The sequence below is a fragment of the Mobula hypostoma genome, chromosome 1 (assembly GCF_963921235.1).
Source record: "Mobula hypostoma chromosome 1, sMobHyp1.1, whole genome shotgun sequence".
Lineage (NCBI taxonomy): Eukaryota > Metazoa > Chordata > Chondrichthyes > Myliobatiformes > Myliobatidae > Mobula > Mobula hypostoma.
The window spans coordinates 105,770,756-105,795,253 of record NC_086097.1 but is presented as its reverse complement, the minus strand read 5'-3'; the positions used below and the strand labels follow the sequence as shown (position 1 = coordinate 105,795,253).

At 44.8% G+C, this 24,498-nt stretch overlaps 1 protein-coding gene across 4 annotated transcripts in view; it reads right to left on the bottom strand.

Moving 5' to 3' along the window:
• Nucleotides 1-16,770: 16,770 nt before the first annotated feature.
• LOC134349770 (presenilin-1-like) overlaps nucleotides 16,771-24,498 on the bottom strand; it is a 137,599-nt gene continuing 129,871 nt past the window's right edge. For 3 of the 4 annotated variants that reach the window (XM_063054641.1, XM_063054632.1, XM_063054622.1), the window contains exons 10-12: nucleotides 23,650-23,832; nucleotides 20,778-20,896; nucleotides 16,771-20,146 (exon numbers count right to left, since the gene is read on the bottom strand). In XM_063054641.1, coding sequence (XP_062910711.1) covers nucleotides 19,991-20,146; nucleotides 20,778-20,896; nucleotides 23,650-23,832 — 458 coding nt within the window. In that variant the 3' untranslated portion in view covers nucleotides 16,771-19,990. The remainder of the gene's footprint in view (nucleotides 20,147-20,777; nucleotides 20,897-23,649; nucleotides 23,833-24,498) is intronic. The other variant, XM_063054650.1, reaches the window with a different exon arrangement.

Below are 24,498 nucleotides of genomic sequence, written 5' to 3'. Positions count from 1 at the left end.
GCCAAAGGGCTGTAATGTGCTGTAGATTTCTGTGTCTCTATGTTCAGTACAGCCCAATTGCCCAGTTAGACCATTTTTCTGTTGGGATCAATATTGGTGATTACAGTATTGTATTCTCTTCTGATGTGTAGGCTGTGCGTACACAACCCCCTCAACATGGTAAGGAAATAGGCTCTCATCTGTGGACTCATTCACATTGCATCATGTCAAATTCTTCACCAACATCTGCCTCCTGAGTAAGGGCTTGCACCAAAATCACACCCTTGCTCTGACTTATTTCATACTCCCTCAGTTCCCTGGTGTTGCTGCAAATTGCACAGAGCAATCCCACACCTGCTGTTCTTGATTGTGTTATGACAGTAGTTTCTGCCCAAGACATTTAGCCCAACCCTTTCAGTTAACAAACACAACCACGTTGACTGCAGCCATCACAGTACCTGGACACTTGCCAAAATTTCCCTTGGCCATTTCACAAACCACACTCCCAGCTCCTGACAAAGTTGGAGGCTAAGGTTTATCTGTCCATTTTCTCCAACTTTAGAACATGGAGTGATACAGAAACAGGCCCCTTCAGGCCAGAATGATCCAGCACAGGAACAGGAACAGGCCCCTCAGGCCAGAATGTTGTGGCAAACCAATTCAATTAATGATCAAATGGTCAACTAAACTAGTTCCTTCAGCCGACACAACATCCATATCTGTCCAAATTCCTCACATTCATGTGCCTGTCATAACGTCTCTTAAAAGTCCCGAATGTATCTGCCTCTACCCCACCCCAGGAACACATTCCAGGCATCCACCATTCTGTGTAAAAACAACTTGCCCCTCACAACTCCTTTGAAATTACCCCCCTCACCTTATATGTATGCTCCCTGCTATTACACACTTGACCCGAGAGAAAAAATACCGTCCGTCTATATCTATGCCTCTCATAATCCAATAAACCTCTATCAGCTCTCCCCTCAGCTCCGCCGCTCCAAGGGAAACAACCCAAGTTTGTCTAACCTCTCGCTATAGCACGTGGCCTCTAATCCAGGCAACATATTGGTAAATTCTTCTGTATCCTCTCCAAGGCCTTGACATCCTTCTTATAAAAGGGTGACCAGAACTGTATGCAATACTCCAGATGCAGCCCAGCGAGAGTTGTATAAAGCACAACACAACTTCCTGACCTTTTTGAGCTCAATACCTCGCCTAATACAGGCAAGCCTTCTTAGCCATCAGTGCAGACACTTTCACAGAGCTCTGAACTTGGGTCCCCATTGTTACTCAGCAAAGGGTCGCCAGCTACCTACCAAAATGCTCAACACTGCCAGGCATGTGCCTCCCATCGCTGCCCTGTCTCATATAAATGACCAAATGAGATGGGTGCAGGAGGGTGCTTGATGGCCAGCATGGACATCGGCCGGCTGAAGGGCTTAATTATGTGCTGTGTGATTCTATGAGCTCTCTAATCTCCTTGATCTCCACTGTATACAGCCGCTTCTTCCTTTGCCTGCTCCTGTTCACCTCCTCCCCAGTGCTGCTACCTTCCTGTTCGCAGTAACTCTCTCCTCTTCACCCTAACAGCCTGCAAGATCCCCCCAACCCCACTTCCACACTTTGTCCTAAGAGCCTGAAAGATGTCCCAGCACATCTCCAACTTCCCTCTGAATCACTTCCACCACAATTCCCCTTCACCCAAACTCCTTCTCGATACCTCTGCTCCTCCGACCTCCTGTCACAGAAAAGTCTCTATTTTTCTGCATCCACCTGCTTTGCAGCATCTCGATTACATCTCTGGCAAGCCTTCATTTGCAGTTCCGTTCAGCATGGAACTAGACAGACATGGCTACATTGCAGATGGTGCAAAGGAGATTCACTGGGATGTTACCTGAGATGAGAAGAGGCTAGGTCAGTTCTCCTTGGAATGTAGGAGACTGATAGAGGCTGAAGGTAAGAAACTTTACCCAAAGGTAGATGTCTGAAACTGGAGTTGAAACATAGGTTATATGGTCAGCACAACAACGTGGGCTGAAGGGCCTGTAATGTGCTGTAGATTTTCTATGTTTCTCTGTATAGAGGGGATTTGAGGGGAATTTTTGCCCCAGACAGGTTTGGAATCAGAAATACACCAGCTGAGAAGGTAGTGGAGGGAGAGAGGGAGACTCTCACCACAAGTATGGAGACAAGCACTAAAATTGCTGAGACATGGCAGATAGGGACATAACCATGGGAATAGGATGGGTATTTGATGGTTGCCCTGGACAACGTGGGCTAAAAAGGGCCTGATTCGGTGTGGTGAGACCGTGATCTTAAGTGACTGACATTAACTCATTCCCTCCCTACAGGTGAAGCCTGACTTTTGGATGGACTGAGGTTATTTCCTATGGAACAGGGGAGGGGAGTGGGTGTTTAAAATGAGGGTCTGAGACAATGAAATCAGATACCATGAGCATAGATTTACAGTGATAGAGCGAGGAAGGTGAGGGACGGGAGGGGTAAATCCTATTCTCCCCGTTACGGGGGTGTGGTGGTGAACCTGAGGAGGGGAAGCCAGGGATTAACCTAGCGCTGTGAAGATCAGAGGAAGCTTCCCCAACTAGCATGGTCATGAGGGGCCGAGTGGTCTCTCCTTACTGTTCGGCAACAAACTCACACCCACACCTGATCCCGGGATTACCCCTCCCCTCCCCTCCCCCCTTCCCGACCTGAACTAGCGGCAGTTTCGTACTCACCAAAGACGCGGGCACCCAAGTCAGCAGCAGCACGACTGGCAACGGCTGGAGAGGCAGCATCGTGTCCGAGTCCGGGTCCCGGTCTCGGTCTCGGTCGGCCCCTGATCCAGCTCTTTCCCTCGCTGCGCCTGATTCCGCTCTGGGTCCTTTCCGGCTGGGATGGTCTGGCTCCGGGCGGCGCCCTCACTAGAAGCTGCTGCGATCCCTGTTACTGCTTCAGCCGCGGCGCCAGCGGGGGATCTGCAACTCTGCGGGGAGGGAGGGAGGGGTGAGTGCTGTGCTGGGTGGGGAGGGGAGGGTGTGAGATGGAAGGGTGACAGTGCAAAAGCGGACTGACATGAGGTGAAAGGAGTAAGGGTGGGGATGTGAGGGAGGTGCGTGGGTGATGGGGAGGGGTGTAGGGTGGGGACTTGAGTGGGTGATGGGGAGAGGTGTAGGGTGGGTATGAGGTGTGTTTTTGTGAGGGGAGGGGAGGGGATGTAGGCTCCACCCATCGCTGGAAACCACCAGATGAAGTTGGTGTTGAGTTGGGCCAGTTTGAGGGGAGGGAGCAGGCAATTGGGGGGTTGGACCTTGAGGTCCAGGATGGGTGTTGAAGATTAGTGGCAGCTGGCTCATCTTCGCCGAACTCATAAAAATGATAGGATTTCAGAGATTGTCTGCATGTTCCTTCTTGTAGAAATCCTGCAAAACTGGGGCGTTTGGGCCTTTTGATCATGAACAGTTGCAATAGTATTAGACAGGGAGCGGTCCCTCAGACTCCCACCCCACCCTGTTTCAGCTGCTCTTCTTCATTCAAATCAACTCTTCGTCAGGCTGATTTGGCAGAACATCACAGTCACAGGTTGAGGGGAATATCAGGGACAGTGAAAGGAAGGACCACAGTCACAAGCATGAGGAGCTGAAGGACAGCCACTCTCTCTACACTCGAGCTAGTCAACCTGTTGGACTCCCATAGTTCCCAGAACAGGCTGCAACAGAGCAGGGAGGAGGGTTACCCCTCACCAACCTGTTCCCCTTGCCTAACAGCACCCACTTCTCTGACTTCCTATTACCCCTAAGACTCCTGTACCTCTCCACTCCCTGTTGCACTCTTCATCCTGTGATCCCTCTTGCCCTCTCCTGTCCACAAGGCCTCCAACCTCCTGCCCAGTGTTACCCTTTGAGGGGTCCAAAGCAGGTGAAGGTCAGACAGCACAGAAAGACTTATGCCGTCCGTTACCACCCATCTACACTCTGTCATTGACCAGCCTGTCATGATTCAAGTACTTGTTCAGGTACTTAAATGTTGTGTGTCTGCCTCCACCATCTCTCGGGCAGTGTGTTCTACACTTCAGCTAACCGCTCATCCTCAGATCCTCCAAAACTTCGTACCTTTACCCGTCCACCTGTGGCCTCTGGTCTTACACACCTCTGCTACGGGGAAATATTGCCTATTATCCGAAGTTGTGTGTCACTTTGTTCCTCTCTGTCAAGTCCCCCTCAGTCTCCTCGGATGCTGCAATGAAAATAACCCCATCCATCAGGACAATGTGAGATGTCGTATTTTGGGAGGTCAAAAGGGAAACAATGCAGTAAATTGCAGGGCCATTAACAGCCTCGATGTACAGAGACATCTTAGAGTCCAAGTCCATGGCTCCCTGACAGTCACCATGTAAATAGAAAGTGTGATAAACATCAGAACATAAGAAATCGGATCAAGAGTCGGCCACTTGGCCTGCCAATCCAGCTCTGCTATTCGGTAAGATGATGGCTGACCTGACATATGGATACTTGCCCTCATTGATCGGGACTTTGAACATAAAAGTTGACAAGTAATTTTGCAGCTGTCTAAGAGATTGGTTCAGTCGCACCCGGAGTGTTGTGTGCAGTTCTGGATACCCCGCTGCAATAAGGATGTGGAGGCTTTAGGCAAGGTGCCAGAGAGATTCACCAGATCAGAAAGTATCAGCTCTTTAGTTGCACTCTATTAGACTATAGAGTATTAGAGGAATATTGAATTGTTTTCTCTGGAGGGCTAGAAGTTTCTACTAGAAGCCTAGTAGAAGTTTATAAAATTATGAGAGACAGAGCTAAGCGAAATGGTTAATCATTTTCCCAGGTTTGAGGTGAGGAGGGAAAGCTTATAGATTTGTAGGTTATTCTTTTTTTTAAACACAGAACAGCAGGTGGCTGGAACATGTTGCCAAGGTGTTATGGAAGCAGCTATGAAAGCCACATGTAAGAAGCATTTGGACAGACATGAACAGGCAGGAAATGGAGGGATATAGACTAGTTCAGACAAGTGGGATGAGTCTAGACTGGCAACATGAATATGGTGGGTCAAAAGGCCTATTCACTGCACTGTGCTGTGTTCCATGTTCAGTGCAGCCTGTCCTCAGAGCAGTGACCTTAAGCGTGCTGACGGTTGATGGCGTCACTGAAATTGAAGAATATGTGGCTGGAATCTCTCATTGGAGCTGTGCAGCCTGGTGTAACAGCAGCAACACATTAGCCCATAACTGAATGGCTTTAGACAATGGACAATAGGTGCAGGAGTAGGCCATTCGGCCCTTCGAGCCAGCATTGCCATTCACTGTGATCATGGCTGATCATCCACAATCAGCCTTATCCCCATAACCTTTGATTCCGCTATCTTTAAGAGCTCTATCCACTTCTTTTTTGAAAGCATCCAGAGACTTGGCCTCCACAACCTTATGGGGCAGAGCATTCCATATATCCACCATTCTCTGGGTGAAAAAGTTTTTCCTCAACTCCATTGTAAATGGCCTACCCCTAATTCTTAAACTGTGGCCTCTGGTTCTGGACTCACCCATCAGCGGGAACATGCTTCCTGCCTCCAGTGTGTCCAATCCCTTAATAATCTTATATGTTTCAATAAGATCCCCTCTCAGCCTTCTAAATTCCAGAGTATACAAGCCCAGAGGCTCCAATCTTTCGACATATGACAGTCCCACCATCCCGGGAATTAACCTTGTGAACCTACGCTGCACTCCCTCAATAGCAGGAATGTCTTCCTCAAATTTGGAGACCAAAACTGCACACAGTACTCCAGGCGTGGTCTCACCAGGGCCCTGTACAGCTGCAGAAGGACCTCTTTGCTCTTATACTCAATTCCCTTTGTTATGAAGGCCAGCATGCCATTAGCTTTCTTCACTGCCTGCTGTACTTGCATGCTTGCTTTCAGTGACTGATGTTCAAGAACACCTAGATCTCATTGTGCCTCCCCTTTTCCTAACTTGACTCCATTTAGATAATAACCTGTCTTCCCGTTCTTATCACCAAAGTGGATAACCTCACATTTATCCACTTTAAACTGCATCTGCCATGCATCTGCCCACTCACCCAGCCCGTCCAAGTCACCCTGCATTCTCATAACATCCTCCTCACATTTCACACTGCCACCCAGCTTTGTGTCATCGGCAAATTTGCTAATGTTACTGTGAATTCCCTCATCTAAATCATTGATATATATTGTAAACAGCTGTGGTCCCAGCACTGAACCCTGTGGTACCCCACTGGTCACCGCCTGCCATTCCGAAAGGGACCCATTAATCACTACTCTTTGTTTTCTGTCAGCCAGCCAATTTTCAATCCATGTCAGTACTCTGCCCCCAATACCATGTGCCCTAATTTTGCCCACTAATCTCCCATGTGGGACTTTATCAAAGGCTTTCTGAAAGTCCAGGTACACTACATCCACTGGCTCTCCCTTGTCCATTTTCATAGTTACATCCTCAAAAAATTCCAGAAGATTAGTCAAGCACAATTTCCCCTTCATAAATCCATGCTAACTGGGACCAATCCCGTTACTGCTATGTGTCGTAATTTCATCTTTTATAATTGACTCCAGTATCTCTCCCACCACAGTCAGGCTAACCCGTCTATAATTCCCTGTTTTCTCTCTTCCTCCCTTCTTGAAGAGAGGGACAACATTAGTCACCCTCCAATCCACAGGAACTGATCCTGAATCTATAGAACATTGGAAAATGATAACCAATGCGCCTACGATTTCTAAAGCCACCTCCTTAAGTATCCTGGGATGCAGACCATCAGGTCCCGGGGACTTATCAGCCTTCAGACCCAACAGCCTATCCAACACCATTTCCTGCCTAATATAAATTTCCTTCAATTCATCCATTACCCTAGGTCCTTTGGCCACTATTACATCTGGAAGATTGTTTGTGTCTCCCCTAATGAAGACAGATCCAAAGTACCTGTTCAACTCGTCTGCGATTTCCTTGTTCCCCATAATAAATTCACCTGCTTCTGTCTTCAAGGGCCCAATTTTGGTCTTAACTATTTTTTTCCTTTTCACATACCTAAAGAAGCTTTTACTATCCTATTGCCTTTTTAGTTACCTTCTGTTGCTCTTTAAAAGTTTCCCAATCCTCCAGCTTCCCACTCGTCTTTGCTATGTTATACTTCTTCTCTTTTATTTTTATACTGTCCTTTACTTCCCTTGTCAGCCATGGCCTCCCTTTACTCCCCTTAGGATCTTTCTTCCTCTTTGGAATGAACTGATCCTGCATCTTCTGCATTATTCCCAGAAACACTTGCCATTGCTGTTCCACTGTCATCCCTGCTAGGGTATTGTTCCATTGAACTTTGGCCAGCTCCTCCCTCATAGCATCATAGTTCCCTTTGTTCAACTGTAATACTGACACTTCCGAGTTTTCCCTTCTCTCTCTCAAATTGTAAATTAAAACTTATCATATTATGGTCACTACCTCCTAATGGCTCCTTTACCTGATCAAATGGTCCCTGATCAAATCCGGTTTATTGCACAATACTAAATCTAGAATTGCATTCTCTCTGGTAGGCTCCAGTACAAGCTGTTCTAAGAATCCATCTTAGAACAAGGCTTCAAGGTCTTGTTACCTGCAGCATGGACTGGTTCCCTTGTTAAGATGCTGCAAATGCAATCATCAGTGAGCATCCCCACTCCTGATCACATGGTGGAGCACAGCCGCTGATGAGGGTCACTGGTCCTAGGACACTGCAATAATGTCCTGGGGCAAGTTGTGTCCTGCTAACCTGATTGTAGTTTTTGATGAGTTGATGAGGGTGATTGATGAAGGAAAGGATATGGATGATGTCCTCGTGCATTTTAGTAAGACAAGCCCTCTCATGGGAGGCTCATCCAGAAGATTAGGATGCATGGACTGTTTGGATTCAGAACTCGCTTGCACACAGAAGACAGAAGATAGTGGTCAAAGGGATTTATTCTGGCTGGACAACTGTGATTCGTGGTGTTCCACAGGGATCTGTACTGGGACCCTCTGCTCTTTATAATATACAGTGGATTCCGGTTAATTGGGACACATGGGGACAAGCACATTTTGTCCCAAATAAATAAACTTCTGCTCCAATTAGCCAAAGTTTTATGGAAATAGATAAAAATGGCAAACTACTGTTTAACTGGTAATAAATTATATTTTTCAATGAAATACAGAACAAATTGTAACACTACAAATGCTACTACACTACTGTAAATGTGTATTAGTTTCTAATAATTATGGAAGGAGGAATTCATCCAGTGTATACTGCTGTATATAAGGTGTCTGGGGGTGGTGGGGTGGGTGGGTAGCACCTCTGGTGTTGGGCCTGTCATGTCATTTCAGGGGCAGCTCACTCACCTTTGGTCACCACAGGCTGCTCAACTGTCACCTGTGGCTCCAAATAGCTGTTGGCATATAACAACAGTCTCACCCAGAAAAAGCTCTATTTCTTTCTTTGATAGCTCGCCTCTTTTGAAGACCGTGACCTGGAGTTACACTCTGACTGGTTCTTTGTGGGAATGGGACCCGCTCTCAGGGCCTCATGACCAGCCGCTTTTTGATATTCCAAGGACGCAGCCTGGGAGACTGGCGCACCTTCAGGGTGCTGTATTTTCATGACTCTGGAGACAGGCTGATTCTAGGCCGTTGCCCCTAATTGGTCATTGTGGGAGAACGCGGAACAACAGAAGCAGCAGGTTAGCTGCTGTGGGCTGTGTGTCCAGAGAGATGCGCCTTTCTGGGGCCGACTCTGGGCACAGAGCTCGGAAAAAGCGATGCAACAGACTTTTAACACCATAAATCAGCGAATTGTTTTGTTATGTGTCCCCTCTCGCTGTGAAATGGGGACATCTCTTTTTCCCTCATTAGGGAGAGAGAGAGCCTGTGGTATGTCAAATACCAGGTGAACGAGTAGTCTTTGGGGTTCTGCAAGTCTGTGTCTTTAACTGATGCTTTGCTGCACATTTGAGTGCTCAGTGGAGGGTGCTGATGCTTTTTTGCTGGTGGGGGGATCATTGATTTGCTGCTGTTTGTGTGTGGGAGAGGGGAGCAGGGGGTCTTTGAGGTTCTAACATTTTAATTCAATCATTCTTTGGGGCACTCCTCTGTTTTCGTGGATGACTGCGAAGAAAAAGAATTACAGGATGTATATTGTATACATTTCTCTGACATTAAATGTACCTATTGAAACCCTGGTACATCACTCTGACAGGCGGGCTCATACCCTGGTAAAATCGGGACATGCCTGCCCTAGCATGTGAAGTCAGCTTCGACAGACTGGGCAGATGAAAATATAGCTGGGTGGGTTAGTAAGTTTGCAGTTGATACGAAGACTGGTGGTGTTGTGGAGAGCACAGAAGAATGGAAAAGGGATATAGGTCAGTTGTAGATATGGATTGAGAAATGGCAGATGGAGTTTAACCCAGCCAGCTGTGAAGTGTTGCGCCTTGGTGGGTTACACATAAAGAGACAGTACACTGATAAGATAAGATACTTAACAGCATTGATGAGCAGAGGGATCTTGGGGTCCAGGTTCAGAGTTCCCTGAAAGTGGCCACAGAGGCTGATAGGGTGGGTAAAAAGGCATGTGGCACGCTTGCCTTTTTCAGTCAAGGCATTGAGTTCAAAAGTCAAGGAGTTATGTTGTAGCTTTATAAACTCTGGTTAGGCCACATCTGAAGTATTGTATACAGCTCTGGTTGCTCCATTGTAGGAAGGAAGTGGAGTCTTTGGAGAGGGCGCAGAAGAGGTTTACCAGGATCCTGCTGAAGGGTTTCGGCCCAAAATGTTGACTGTACTCTTCCATAGATGCTGCCTGGCCTGCTGAGTGCCTCCGGCATTTTGTGTGGTTGCTCGGATTTCCAGCATCTGCAGATTTTCTTGTTTGTTGCCAGGGTTAGAGAGCATGTGCTATCATGAGAGGTTAGACAAACTTGGGTCGTTTTCTCTGGAGTTTCAGATGCTGAGGGGAGGTCTGATAGAGGTTTTTAAGATTATGAGAGGCACAGAGTAGACAGACAGTATCTTTTTCAATCTCATTCGGGCTTTTTAAGAGATGTTTAGAGAGGCACGTGAATGTGAGGGAAATGGAAGGGTACAGACCATATTGAGTAGGCAGAATCCATTAGTTTAGTTGGCTATTTGATTGGTTTGACACATCATGGACCAAAGGGCCTGTTCCTGTGCTGTACATTCTATGACTGGGGGAAGTGGCCTTCAACTACCACAACTATCTCCCTTTATATGAAGCGCAGGTGCAGCCACTTTAGTATTATCACTTTGATGCCCGTTGACTTCAGTTTTACTGAGGCTGCTAGACGCTACTCAGTCACCTTCACCTCAGGAATTTAACTCTGTTATTGTGATGTATTCGAGTTGTCCTGGTGAAACCCAAAGTGTGTTGGTGAGTAAGTGTCAGGTATTAGCACTGCAGAATGGCCCTGTCCTGTCTGACCAGACATGGAACCATTTGCAGTGGGTGTCCGACCTAGAGACGGGATGTATTTCTCCAGCTGGACGTGAAGGAGTGTGTGAGATACCTTGGATGGCCTGGTTGAGATGTGCTCTGTACTCACTCCAAGGCATATCTGCCAATCACTTCCAAACACTTATTTGTGGGATCTTGCTGTGCTTACACATCACATGTGTCTAAAACCCGAAGGGATAGATATGAAAGAGAGAATAGGAGAGGTGGGAAAAGCGGAGTGGCGAGAAAAGAGAAATGAGAAGTGGAAACAGGGAAGAGGGATGTACAGAGGGTGAGGAGGAGAGATTGGTGGGAGGATATGAAGACACATTTGGTGGGAGATTTGGAAGAATTGAGAGGACAAATGGAGATGTGGAGGAAGAGGTATAGAGTTAAAGTCAGGTAATCCCTGTGCTCCTGAGGCAAGTTTCTGATGGCCATGTAGAGTCCGGTATGTTGTTTCAGAATCTCCACTGTGAGAGACAAGTGTCGGTATGAGACTGCAAATGCTGCTCATATGAACACTTGCTTGACCTGCTAAGTTCCTCCAGTAGTTTGTATTTTGCAAGAGATTCAGTTCTGAATGCACACATCCAGTTTCCCCAGATTCTGTCAAAGGACACTTGAAGCCCAGGGAAGGTGTTGGATACCAGATTCTGAGAGGACAGAAAGGCAGTGCAGAGATGTAATGCGGTGTCTGCGAGTAGAGGCGCCAAGCAGAGTTGAATGCAGGGGTCAGGTATATCAGGATAAGAAGTCCGGTCACATCAAATTGTGATGGGGTGGCGGGAGCAGGTGTATTTAGAGCTGGAGGACGAATGTAGAGGGATTAGAGAGGCAAGGAGGGTGCAACAAAGGGCAGGGAGAAGATGTAGAAGGGCTTCAGACCAGAGGAGAGTATTCAAGTTTATTGTGCGGAGTCGAAGAGGAGGCAGGAGAGGGTGCCTGAAGGGTCTCTGCTGAGGCGGGGACCTTGCACAGAGATTTGGGAGAGGCGAGGTTTCCACAGGAAAACTGCAGGGGCAAGAAACAGTTGCTCCAACTCTGGTTTGAAGGAGAGCAGAGTCCCACAGTCAGTGTGGGATGTCCCCAAAACCCCGAGGCTGAGTAACTCCAGGATACCTTTGCCAGACAATTTTTCCCTCCACATTCACTGAACACATCTTAAAGCAGCCACCTAGCAACCATAATGTGTCCAGCCCAGCTCTCCCCTCCTCTTTCCTCCATTACGGGCCCGACCCAAAGCCCCTCCCTCCGTGAATGTAAGGTGGAGGAAGTCAGGACCATCTCAGAATATGCCAAAGGGAGTCCATGGAGAACAAAGGTCCTTGCCTCCACTAATCTCAAAATCTGCTCTGTAACACTTCAGAGCTACACCTGTAGCCTTGGATTCAAGAAAACCAACAGATTTCAATCATTTTTAATGTTAACAGACAAAAGTTAGCTCTGCTTGACCAAAGCAAAAATTGTGCTGATATATACGTAATTTGCTTGGTTGGTACTTCTCAGATCACTGCTCTCCAACTCTGTTCATCTCTCACATCTTCTGTCTCTGTTTGCCAATACAATGGTTAATGTATCAGTTAATGTAAGGAAGTGTGTTTTAACCCCACCTCAGTAGCTGAGGAAATAAAAAATCTGGAACTGAGCTAATACTGATAACCACAGAACTACTGGAATACTGTCAAATACATCTGCCATCCTTACCGGATATGGGCTGCAAGGTGACTCCATGGCAATCGATATGCCTGTCTCTGAAGTCAGGGTATCAGGGATGGACAGTAAACACTGACTCTGGTTACGACGTCCACATGCAGTGAATTAATAAATTTCCAATAAAATTTCATTTGATTTCCAATTAACTTTAATATATATAATCGCTGAAATTATGTTAAATATGCATCAAACATAGAGGTCTTTTACAGATTATCTGATTTACATGGATGCAATGGGCAACAGATTCAGTTCATCAAAATTACTGTACCTAGAGGAAGTGTAACACACCCCAAACCTAGAGGTGAAGTTCTGAGAATCATTGTTCAAAACCAAAACTGTGGGAAAATAGAATTCGGAAGAGTATTTTTGTTCTTAAAGATTGTTAGCAGAGTCCAATGGTTGGCTGGGTTTGGGCCTAATTTGAGTTTTATTTGGTAAGATGTCCCAAAAATGTAGTATTCTAAAGGTAAGATGACATAACCATGGCTGACGAGAGAAGTCAAAGAGAGGGCGTATAATAGAGCAAGAATTAGTGGGAAGTTAGAAGATTGGGAAACTTTTAAAATCCAACAGAAGGCAACTAAGAAGCCTTGGGGGGTGGGGGAAGATGAAATCTGAAGATAGGCTAGTCAATAATTCAATGATTTCAAAGAAGATACTAAAAGTTTTTTTTTCAGATATACAGAGTAAAAGAAGCAAGAGTAGATATTGGACCACTGGAGAGGTAGTAATGGGGACAAGGAAATGGCAGACAAACTGATTTAAATATTTTGCATCAATCTTTACTGTGGAAGTATGGTGGAAGTTTGAGAGTGGCAGGGGGCAGAAGTGAGTGCAGTTACTGTGACCAGGGAGAAAGTGTTTGGGAAACTGAAAGGTCTGAAAGAAGTTAACTCACCTGGACCAGATGGAATACACCCCAGGGTTCAGAAAGAAGTAGCTGAAGAGACTGTGAGGAATTAGTAACAATCTTCTAAGAATCAATAGATTCTGGCATGAGGAAAATGCAAATATCACTCCACCCTTCAAGAAGAGAGGATGGCAGAAGAAAGGAAATTATAGTCCAGTTAGCCTGACCTCAGTGGTTAGAAAGATGTTAGAGTTGATTGTTAAGGATATAGTTTCGGGGTACTTGGAGGCACCTGATAAAATAGACCAAAGACAGCATGGTTTCCTTAAGGGAAAATCTTGCCTGATAAATCTGTTGGGACAGACACAGGAGAATGGGTGGATGTTGTGAACTTGGATTTTCAGAAGGCTGCACGTGAGGCTACGTAACAATATAAGAGCCCATGGTATTAGATTAGATTCAACTTTATTGTCATTGTGCCGAGTACAGATACAAAGCCAATGAAATGCAATTAGCATCTGACCAGGAGTGCAAAAGAGTAGTATTATTTACAAAATAACCGCAAATAAAAAGTAAGTGCTACAGCATACAAATATAAAAGTACTGAGACAGTCCAATACGGATGCAATACTGCTTAGCACTGTGATGTAACGTTCAGCAGGGTCACAGCCTCAGGGAAGAAGCTCTTCCTGTGCCTGCTGGTGCGGGAGTGGAAGCTCCTGTAGCGCCTACCGGATGGGAGGAGAGTAAAAAGTCCATGGTTAGGGTGAGATGCATCCTTGATAATGCTTCTCGCCCTGTCCAGGCAGCGTTTATGGTAGATGTCCTCAATGGTGGGCAATTGGGTGCCAATAATCCGCCGGGCAGTTTTCACCACCAGCTGGAGTGCTTTGCAGTCTGATATGGGACAATTGCCATAGCACACTGAGATGCAGTTGGTGAGTATGCGCTCAATGGTACTGCGGTAAAAGTCCGTCAGTATCTTGGGACAGAGGTGAGCTTTCCTGATGCTCCACAGGAAATAAAGGCGCTTTTCGCCTTTTTGATCAGGATGGAGGAGTTCAGGGACCAGGTGAGATCATCGGAAATATGGACACCAAGGAATTTGAAGCTTGATACATGCTCCACGACAGCTCCGTTGATGTAGATGGGGACATGAGTGTGGCTCGTTAGCAGATTGGCAGGAGGCAAAGCGTGGCAATAAAGGGAGCCTTTTCTCATTGGCTGCTGGTGTTCCACATGGGTTGGGGCTGGGACTGCTTCTTTTACATTGTATGCCAATGATTTGGATGACAGAATTGATCCAATTAGATTAGATTATGAGGACACGCAGTCCTCTTTTATTGTCATTTAGTAATGCATGCATTAAGAAATGATACAATGTTCCTCCAGTGTGATATCACAGAAACACAAGACAGACCAAGACTGAAAAACTGACAAAAACCACACTATTATAACATATAGTTACAACAGTACAAAGCAATACCGTAATTTGATAAAGAACAGACCATGGGCACGGTAAAAAGTGTCTCAAAGTCTGTCGAAAGTCCCATCATCTCATGCAGACGGTAGAAGGAAGAAACACTCTCCCTGCCATTAACCTCCAGCGCCGCAAACTTGCCGATGCAGCACCCTGGAAGCACCCGACCACAGCTGACTCTTGAGTCCGTCCGAAAACTTTGAGCCTCCGACCAGCCCTCTGGCACCGAGCACCATCTCTACCGAGTGCTTTGATCCCAGCCCCGGCAACAGGCAATAGGCAAAGCCGAGGATTTGGGGCTTTCCCCTCCGGAGATTCTCGATCACACAGTAGCAGCGGCTACTGAAACTTCTGAACTTTCAGAAGTTTCTCCAGATGTTCCTCACATCTGTCTCCGTCAAATCAGGATTGTGCATGATACCTTACTTAACAAATACAGATATCATTCCGGAGTGGACGCGCGTGCTGCATCACGCCGCCAGCTTCTCCTCCCCTCTGAATAGATGGCTTTGTGGCCAAGTTTGCAGACAGTATGAGGATAGGTGGAGGGGCTGGTACTGTTGTGGAAGCAGGGAGGCTGCAGCAGGACTGTGACAGATTAGGTGATGGACAAAGTGGCAGATGGAATACAGTGTTGGGAAATGTATGAACATGCACTTTGGTAGAAGGAATAAAAGCACCATTTTCTAAATGGGGAGAAAACTGAAAAATCCGAGGTGCAAAGGGATGTGGGAGTTCTTGTGCAGGATTCTTTAAAGGTTAATTTTCAGGTTGAATCAGTAGTGAGGAAGGCAAACACAATGTTAGCATTAATTTCAAGAGGACTATAATATAAAAGCAAGGATGTAATGCCTCGGGCTTATAAGGCATTGAGGTCTCACTTGGAGTATTGCAAACAGTTTTGGGCTCCTATTTAAGAAAGGATATGCTGACATTGGAGAGGGTCCAGGGAAGGTTAACAAGAATGTTTCTGAGAATGAAAAGGTTATTATATAAGTACTGATTGATGGCTCTGGGCCTTTACTCACTGAAATTTAGAAGAATGAGGGAGAATCTCATTGAAACCTATTGAATGTTGAAAGGTCCAAGCAGAGTGAATGTGGAGAGGATGTTTCCTAAGGTGGGGGAGTCTCGGACAGGGCACAACTTCAGAATAGAGGGATATTCACTTAGAACGAAGATGAGGAAGAATTTCTTTAGCCAGAGGGTGGTGAATGTGTCACAGGCAGCTGTGGAGGCCAAGTCATTGGGTGTATTTAAGGCAGAGGTTGATAGGTTCTTGATTACTCAAGGTGTGAAAGGTTCCGGGGGAAGACAGGAAGAATGATGGAGTTGAGAGGGAAATGGGTCAGCCATGATGAAATAGCAGAGCAGATTTGATGGGCCAAATGGCCTAGTTCTGCTCCTATGTCTTATGATATGCCATGCTGAGATATCAGGATCATGAACTTCTACCACTTTCGTCTGACAGTTGGCTATTAAGTTTCGGAGCTTGTCATTCCTTGACTTCAAAATCAAACATGGTGTCCTTAAGCTGACTTATGAACTCTTTGGTTGTAATTAACACGAGAGATTTGAGCACATTTTCCAATAAATCATTGTTCTCTCCTTGCAGTTCTGTGTTTGCTTGGTGCGGTGAAACTGTAGCTGCTCTAGTTCCGACATCATCATCGCCATGTTCTTCACCAATATTTCCAATTTATCTTTGGACATGATGGCAGATTTCCAATAAATTCCAACAAAAGCATGAAGATGAATATTCCAGAGCAAATAAAATTCAAAGCATCTGATAATATGTACTTCAATTGCCATCTGTTCTTCTAAACCAATCAGGCAAAATACTACTTCTCAGTTTAATCAGTGTAAGATACTCAAAATGAGTCTACATTTGCACGTGACCTGTGATCGTATGCTACACAACCCTTACAGACAGTAGGTAGCACATTGATGTAGTCATTAGAGACATTCCCTAACATTTCCAAAGAGATACTGTAAGTTCAATCCTGCCCTCCAGTACTACTGATGTTGTGCTTGCACGTTTTCCATGACTCCATTGCTTTCCCCTGGACACTCTAGTTTCTTCCGGCATCCCAAATACATGCTGGTTGGCATGTTAATCAATCACCATAAATTGGCCCTAGTGTGTAGGTTCGGGGCAGAATGTATGAAGAATAGGTTAGCTTGGAGTCAATTTGGGGCAAGTTGAGTGCTTGATAGTTAGTACAACGCAGTGGCTTGTTTCAGTGCTCTGAGTAGTGATAATTTTTATTTGTTTACAGTACAGCTGCTTATTTGAATTCGAAGTACATTTATTTTTGAAGTATGCAGTATACAACATATACAAAAATATTCCTAACACATTGCACTGTGATTAACGATCTCCAACACAAGAAACTGTCATTCAGTTTAGTTAATACCAATGGTACCCGCTAATTTTAAACCACCATTTATTTATTTCAATTGCATCTTTCCCGTTTATTACTTTGCTCCTCTTTTTATGGCTTTTGTTATGATTCAACATCCTTTGTAATAGGATTATCTTTCTAAAATTTTTATTAACAATTACCTTCAAATAGGTTTAACATGGGGAATATTAACAGCTTGACCATGGTTTTTGGCTGGGGGCAGTGGTCGGCGACTTGGGCCGGCTCCCCCACTGGACTTAGTCTAGTGAGGAGGGTGTGAGGACACCCAGCAGGACTAAAAAAAAACAAGACCTGACAAAGGGCGGATGAGCTCCTTGTGAGTCAACGACCACCTTCTGTGGAAGAGATTAAAGCCTCACCATGTATCTACGAATCGTATGATATGCACCTAGTTCGAAGAGAGATGATAAACTTGGGCGCTGCACCGTGTGCCTGGACCTGCCCAAGGAAGGGCTGAGCTCAAAGAAGCAGCCGTGGCTGGAGTCCGACACGGCCTCGGGCTCGAGTTCGGCGGTGCTAAGGCAGCCAGCGAGAACAAACTGAAGGAGAGGTTGTACTCGGTGCTGTTGCAAGATCAAAGAAGATGGAGGTGCATAGCCGCCAACCCCAGATTCAGGACGGCACCCACTGACTGATTAACAGTTTAAATCTTGTTGATGGTGCATACCATCAGAGCATGGTTATTACACTTTAATCTTCTTTAAGGGAGATCATTTATGACCTTGTCAGGTTAAATGAAACATGAACAAAAGTAGATAAGGAATGGGAGAGGCCTTTGACAGAGGGTGAGGTGAAGCAATAGGACAGTGTTTAGCCCATTTCATACAATCTTGGCTCAGGCCAAAGCTTTCAGAGATCTCTCTGGTTTCTTCACCATTCTTCAATACTTCAGCAACAGTGACAACTTCAAGTACCTGAGCCAACTCCCTTTTGCTAGTTACAGATGACTAAATCACCCTTTGAGGAAACCACTCTGGTAAACAATCTGCTTGGACCAATTTATTTAAATCCCTACCCTTTGATCACAATCTAACTGCTGCATAGTTGTGGAACTGCACAGAACAGAAAGAAGCCATTCCAACGTGTTGCCCATCTCTACCAATTCCATCTGCCCACATTAGAACTATTTCCTTCAATACCATACTGCTATAAATGCTATCTACACGTTTGTAAATGTAGCGATTGTATCCGAGCTCACCATCTCATAGAGCAATGCATCCCCTCTCTGTATAAAAAAACTTGGCCCTTAGATCCCCTTTAAACCTTGTCCCTCCCAACTTAAACCCTCATATTTCCAATACCCCATCGATGCTTCTTGTAATCTTCGATCCAGTCACCCTTCAACCCCCATTACTCCAGGGAAAACAAGCCCAGCCTGTCCAATCTCTCCCATAACTGAAATCCTCTAACCAGGCACAACTACATTCTTCTTATAGTGTGGTAACTAAAACTTCAGAAAATACTGTGCAGTCTCAGCAGTGTTTTGGAAAGTTTCAATATTCTTTCCCAATTCTTTTATTCTGTGCCCCACACCACCCAATTGTCAACTACAGGTTATGCCTTTGTCACTACCCTATTGCCAGGGTTCCCACATTCGACCTCAAGGTGCCTTTATTCATTGACATTCTTGTGTATATCCTACACCCATTTGACTTCCCAAAATGGACCCCCTCGCACTTGTCAGGGTTAAATTCCACCCGCTAACTCTCTACCCAAATTTCCCACTGAACTATATCCTGTTGAGGTCTTAACATCCCACACTACACTCCCACATCCACCTAATGACTATAATGCTCTTTAACCACAGCCATATTCCCTGCTGAGTAGAGTGACTAACCAGTATATCTTTGAACCATGGGAGGAAACCTACGTAGTCACACAGTGAGCATACAAACGGCACCAGAATTAAACTCCAAACTCCGGGTCGCCTTGAGCTGTAATGTCTACACCACCAAGATGCCCTAATTTAAAATACTGTCCAGAAGGAACACTAATCAGCATGATGGATTGGCTCCAATTATTGTTGGCTTGGTCAAGACCACCCCTCCAGAGGAACTAGTTTCTTTTAACTTTTCTTAGCCTTGAAAGTCTCATGTAAGAAAATGCCAAATGTCCCAAGGGTTGAGCAGGCAGCTGGGAGTCTGAAGTGTTTCCTGCATACTCCCATAAACCACCATCATGATTACTGTTGATTACTAGAAGGAAACAAGCAAGAGACAACATTCCAGTGTATCACTAACCTTTAATTGCTAACTCATCAGGGGCCAGACAAAAGCTGACTGGTCATGAAGAACCAAATAATTATTTATTTTTTTTTAAAAAGATCAATACATTTGTATGCATTTTTTCAAAACACATCACAAAATCCACAGTGTCTTATTTATAATGTTTAAAAAAATAAAGTACATCAGTACAAAAAGCATCAGTACAGCTGCTAGAATTCTGCAATAAAAACAAAATGTGGTGCAGAAGACAACTTGGAACTTTAACCCTACCCCCCTCTCCACAGCCACCATCAGTGTCCCCGGCATTTCCTGTTTTCATTTCAAAACTACAAACTGATTTTCTTTTAATTTGAAAGGATAAGTTGAGTTCAGGGTGAAGTAAAGTTTACAGAGTTCTGTTTACAGAGAAGAGGCCACCACCTTTCTGAAATATAAGAATATTTCAGAATACTAAACTAGCTTAGTGAAGTAATATTTCAAGTCCACATTTGGAGGCATGTTAGAAAATATGTTTGGAGTCTATTTGCTGTCATTGCACTGTGAGACTATTTATAAGCAAAGTGCAGACAGGATCATTCGATAAGCTCTCCAGATATTCTTTACAACCAGATGTTAAACTTTCACACAAAGTATGCACCAGGTTGATTTTCTTCTGATGTCACTGTGATTTTAAATTAGAAGTAAGATGAATTGAGTAGAAAATTATAATTCACAGAGTTCTATTCATCATTCTTTTCCCTAATCTTGTATTGTTACACCAATTACAAAATGTCTCTATTCCAGTTCTCAACCTGATTTACAGTGTAATCTCCCCGACAGCAAGGACAGCCCTATATATAAAACTGATGCAAAGCAAGCTGATCCATGAACGGGCGCACCAGGTTGTCTGTAGCAAAGTAGAAAACTAGCCCAAATGTAATAGAGATGGGAAGTGCTGGTAAAGCCTTCTTAAAGATGGCGAGCAGCAGGAGAGTAAGGCACAAACCCTGAAACACAAAGAAAAGAAATGCAGTTCACTCCCTCCATTAAACACAATGAGGAACAGAAAACAAAAAGGGCTTGTTTTTCACAACTTCGGGATGTCTCAGTCATTGCAAGAAAGAACCAGACAGTTGCCATAAAGAACAATGTTATCCGATAATTTGCTTTAGAGAGGCTGATTCAGACATAATGGCCTGAATCTATTGTCACCTTCACATCAGTGTTGTAGGATCTGCAGAAGCAGGAAGAGCCAAAGTGCGGGTGTAGGCATGTGATCAAATCCAGCCTAGTCAGGAGTCTACTCACACCGTCTCCACCAGACTAAAGAGGAAGAAAAGCTCAGGAACACTGGAAGTTACAGGAACAGTGGGAAATCTCTGGATCCCTTTTTAGATCATGAGGCAACTCCACTTGCCTGCCATTATTTCACATCCTATCATACCATTATTGAGCAAAGCATATCAAAGTACAAAGATGACAGCTGGGAGTATGCCAAGGATAATCCACTCCCAAACACACTCAACACAGGCAAGATAGTGAAGTAGCTCAATGAGATCCCTCTCCTGTAATCATACCCACTTTATACTCTACATATGATAAGATTTACAATACAGCAACAGCCTGCAACATACTCACAATTAATATTGCCACAAAACAGGCCAGGGTTGTGTTCCAGTCTCCACTTGCTGCTGCTGATGCTTTGCCAACAAGAACACTGTAGAATATGAAGTCACCTAAACCAAGCTTCACACCTCCTGGAACGGGAAAAAAATTGACAGCAACATTGACGCCATGTGAGTAAAAATGGGAAAATGAGAGTGAAAGGAGAAAACTGATCAGCATTAACTAACAGCATGGTAAACATTTAATTGTAAGACCCCTACTTTAATGTTTTCATCAAAATTAAAAGAATTGTAAACTCCACATATACTGATCAGAATAGCTCAATGCAACAGCTTTCTTGCACACTGTACCACATGAAAACTACAGTACTGTGCAGAAGTCTTACGTGTAAGTAAACAAGATATAGGAGAATTAGGCCATTCGGCCCATCAAGTCTGCTCCACCATTTCATCATGGCTGATCCAATTTTCCTCTCAGCCCCAATCTCCTGCGTTCTTGTATCCCTTCACACCCTGACCAATCAAGAATCCATCAACCTCTGCCTTAAATATACATAAAGATGTGGCTTCCACAGCTGCCAGTGGCAAAGAATTCCACAGATTCACTACTCTGGCTGAATAAATTCTTCCTCATCTCCATTCTAAAAGGATACCCCACTATTCTGAGGCTATGTCTCAAACATCCTCTCCACATCCACTCTATCAAGGGCTTTCACCATTAGATAGGTTTCAATTAGGTCACCCCTCATTCTTCTGAATTCTAGTGAATACAGGCCCAGAGCCATCAAACGCTCTTCATATGGCAAGCCATTCAATCCTAGAATCCATTTGCTTTGTCTATCCTGCTTGTTATTTCTTCAAAGAATTCCAACAGGTTTTCCATGGTTCTGAAAGAGGTGGCTAAAGAGATTGTGATGGCATTAGTAATGATTTTTCAAGGAGTACTGGGTTCTGGAATGGTTCCAGAAGACCGGAAAATTGCAAATGTCACTCCGCTCTTCAAGAAGAGAGGCAGAAGAAAGAAAACTATAGGCCAGTTAGTCTGACCTTAGTAGTTGGGAAGATGTTGGAGTCGATTGTTAAGATTGAGGTTTGAGGGTATTTGGAGGCACTTGATAAAAAAGGTTGTAGTCAGTATGGTTTCCTCAAGGGAAAATACACCATCTGGTCCAGGGGATTTAGATCATTCAGTTTCCCCAAGAACCTTCTCTCCAGTTATAGTAACTTCACACACTCCATGACCCCTGACACCTGAAACTTCCAAGATCAAAGCAAGCATAGAAGGCATTGAGCTCATCTGGAAGTGAAGCTCTGCTGTCCCCTAAGTCGTAAGATTTAGCTTTGTAGGAGGTTTTGGCATTCAAACCCTGCCACAGCTGTCAAGCATCCCTCGTTGATTTCAGTCTAGTCCGGATGTTCTAATAAAGTCTGTAATCACCCCGGTGTAGTCATTCAGGTCCTCAGATGAGTTGCTGAACACGGCCCAGACCACTGACTCAAGGCAATCCTGTAACTGTTTCTCAGCCTCCTGCAACCACCTCTTGGTTGTCTTGACCTCTGAAGCCTTGCTCTTTAGGCTCTGACTGTATGGAGGAAGCAGGAGTAGAGCCAAATTGCAATCTCAGGCAGGATTGATTGGCATTCCTTTTTTGTAGTGTAGCAGTGGTCCAGTGTGTTGGGACCTCTGATGCAACAGGTTACATGCTGGTAGAATTTTCTTCAAACAGGCCCAGTTGAAGTCGCCAATTATAATTTGAAATGCATCAGGATGGGCTGTTTCTTGCCTGCAGACACCATTGTGCAGTTTTGTGAGTGTTTGCTTATAACTGGCCACTGGTGGTATATAATCTGCGGTCAGGATTAAAGATAAGAACTCCCGATGCAAATAGAATGGTCTACATTTAATTATTAGCTGTTCCAAGTCAGGGGAACAAGTCCATACACCAATGAGAATTGACGAAAAAGCACATGCCGCCATCTTTCTCCTTACCAGAATTCGAGGTTCGATCCATTCTGAAAATCATAAAACCTTCTAATCGGATAGCTGTGTTCACTGTTAACCAATTCTCAATGTAACAAACAATTGAGATCAGCCTCATCTGCCTCTGATACAGCAGCCTTGCTCTGAGATCATCAACCTTATTTTGCAGTGAAGAACTGGTATGCAAGGGCCAGTGTGCAATTGGTGGGCTGATTAGATTACGAGGACACTCAGCCCTTATTTATTGTCATTTAGAAATGGGGAGGGGAATGTCAACTCAGACCATGAGAGGCCTGCGTCGGGCATTTTCATGCCTTACAAGGCGCAGATTGGAAGTCTGTGTGGGGCGCCACTCCTCGCACAGACTAGAGCAATGTGTGATTAAGTGCCTTGCTCAAGGGCACAAACACGCTGCCACAGCTGAGGCTCGAACTAGCAACCTTGAGGTAACTAGACAAATGCCTTAACCACTTGGCCACCTGCCCAACACATTTAGAAATGCATGCACAAAACAAACACAAGACAAACCAAGACTAAAACTGATATGCCCACTTCTGTGATCATGACTCCATGAGACAAATCTACAGCTTAGAAATGAGCTGCCTGCCTGTGGTCATAAGTCAACTTCTTTTTCTTCTTTCTCCCCTTTCTAACTTGCTCTTAAACACACCTATTCAATTAGTCTCAACTATCCTTGTAGCCACTCTTTGATACCCTGGTAACGTTGATATGTGTGAGCAGTATGATGTTCACAGGGTCAGAATTGGAGAAACACTGATATCTGTGTCATTGCTGGTTATGGAGACAGAGGGAGTGAGCTATATGAAAAGATTGACTTGCTGGATCAGGAAGACTGACGGGTGGAGTATAATGATCTACTCCTTCCAATGATGTGGTTACTTACTCTCCTCCGGATCTTCTGTTACCACTGGAGGGCTCGGCAATGCCTGCACGGTGGCACGACTTTCCTGAGTTGATTCCATAGGACCCAACCTGGCCTCTCTGGTCTCTGTCCACTCCCGGCTGAAGCCTCCATCATCTGCATCCATTGCACTATTATCAGGACAAGCCTGATTTAGCTCAAGTTCTAGATGAAGTTAATGGAAAGAAGCAAAATTATTACCAGTTATCTGTGTGTGCTTGGATGAGCAATGAGCATACTCCTTTTAATTTCAAAACAACAGACTTGGTAAAAGGAGCAGAAGAGAGAACTTAATATTCATATTTCATCTGTTTCCTTCTCTGCTGCCTCTCAGAGCACACCTCACTCCATTATATTTCCATGTAACTAATATCGCATATAACTGTGAGTTGTGGTGATCTAGAACACACTGGAAGCAGGTGGGTAAATTATCAAGAAGGAAAACATGCAGAAGTTTGGAAAGAGATCCAGGGAGTGTGACTAAACAGCTGGCTCTTCAAAGAAGCTAGCAAAAACATGACCTTCTCTGTTGTACAATCGAATGATTACATTCTTCACTCTCATGGAACACGAGCACAGAAACAGGCGCTTTTGGCCCATCTAGTGCCTGCCCAGTGTCATCAACCCACACCTCAACCCGCACATAGCCCTTCATACCCTTCCCATTCATGCACTATCTAAATTTCTCTAAAATGTTGAAATCAAACCCACATTCACCATTACCTTCTGCAGCTCATTCCACATTCTCACCACCCTCTGAGTGTAACACAAAACACTCTGCAGATGCTGGGGTCAAAGCAACACTCACAACACGCTGGAGGAACTCAGCAG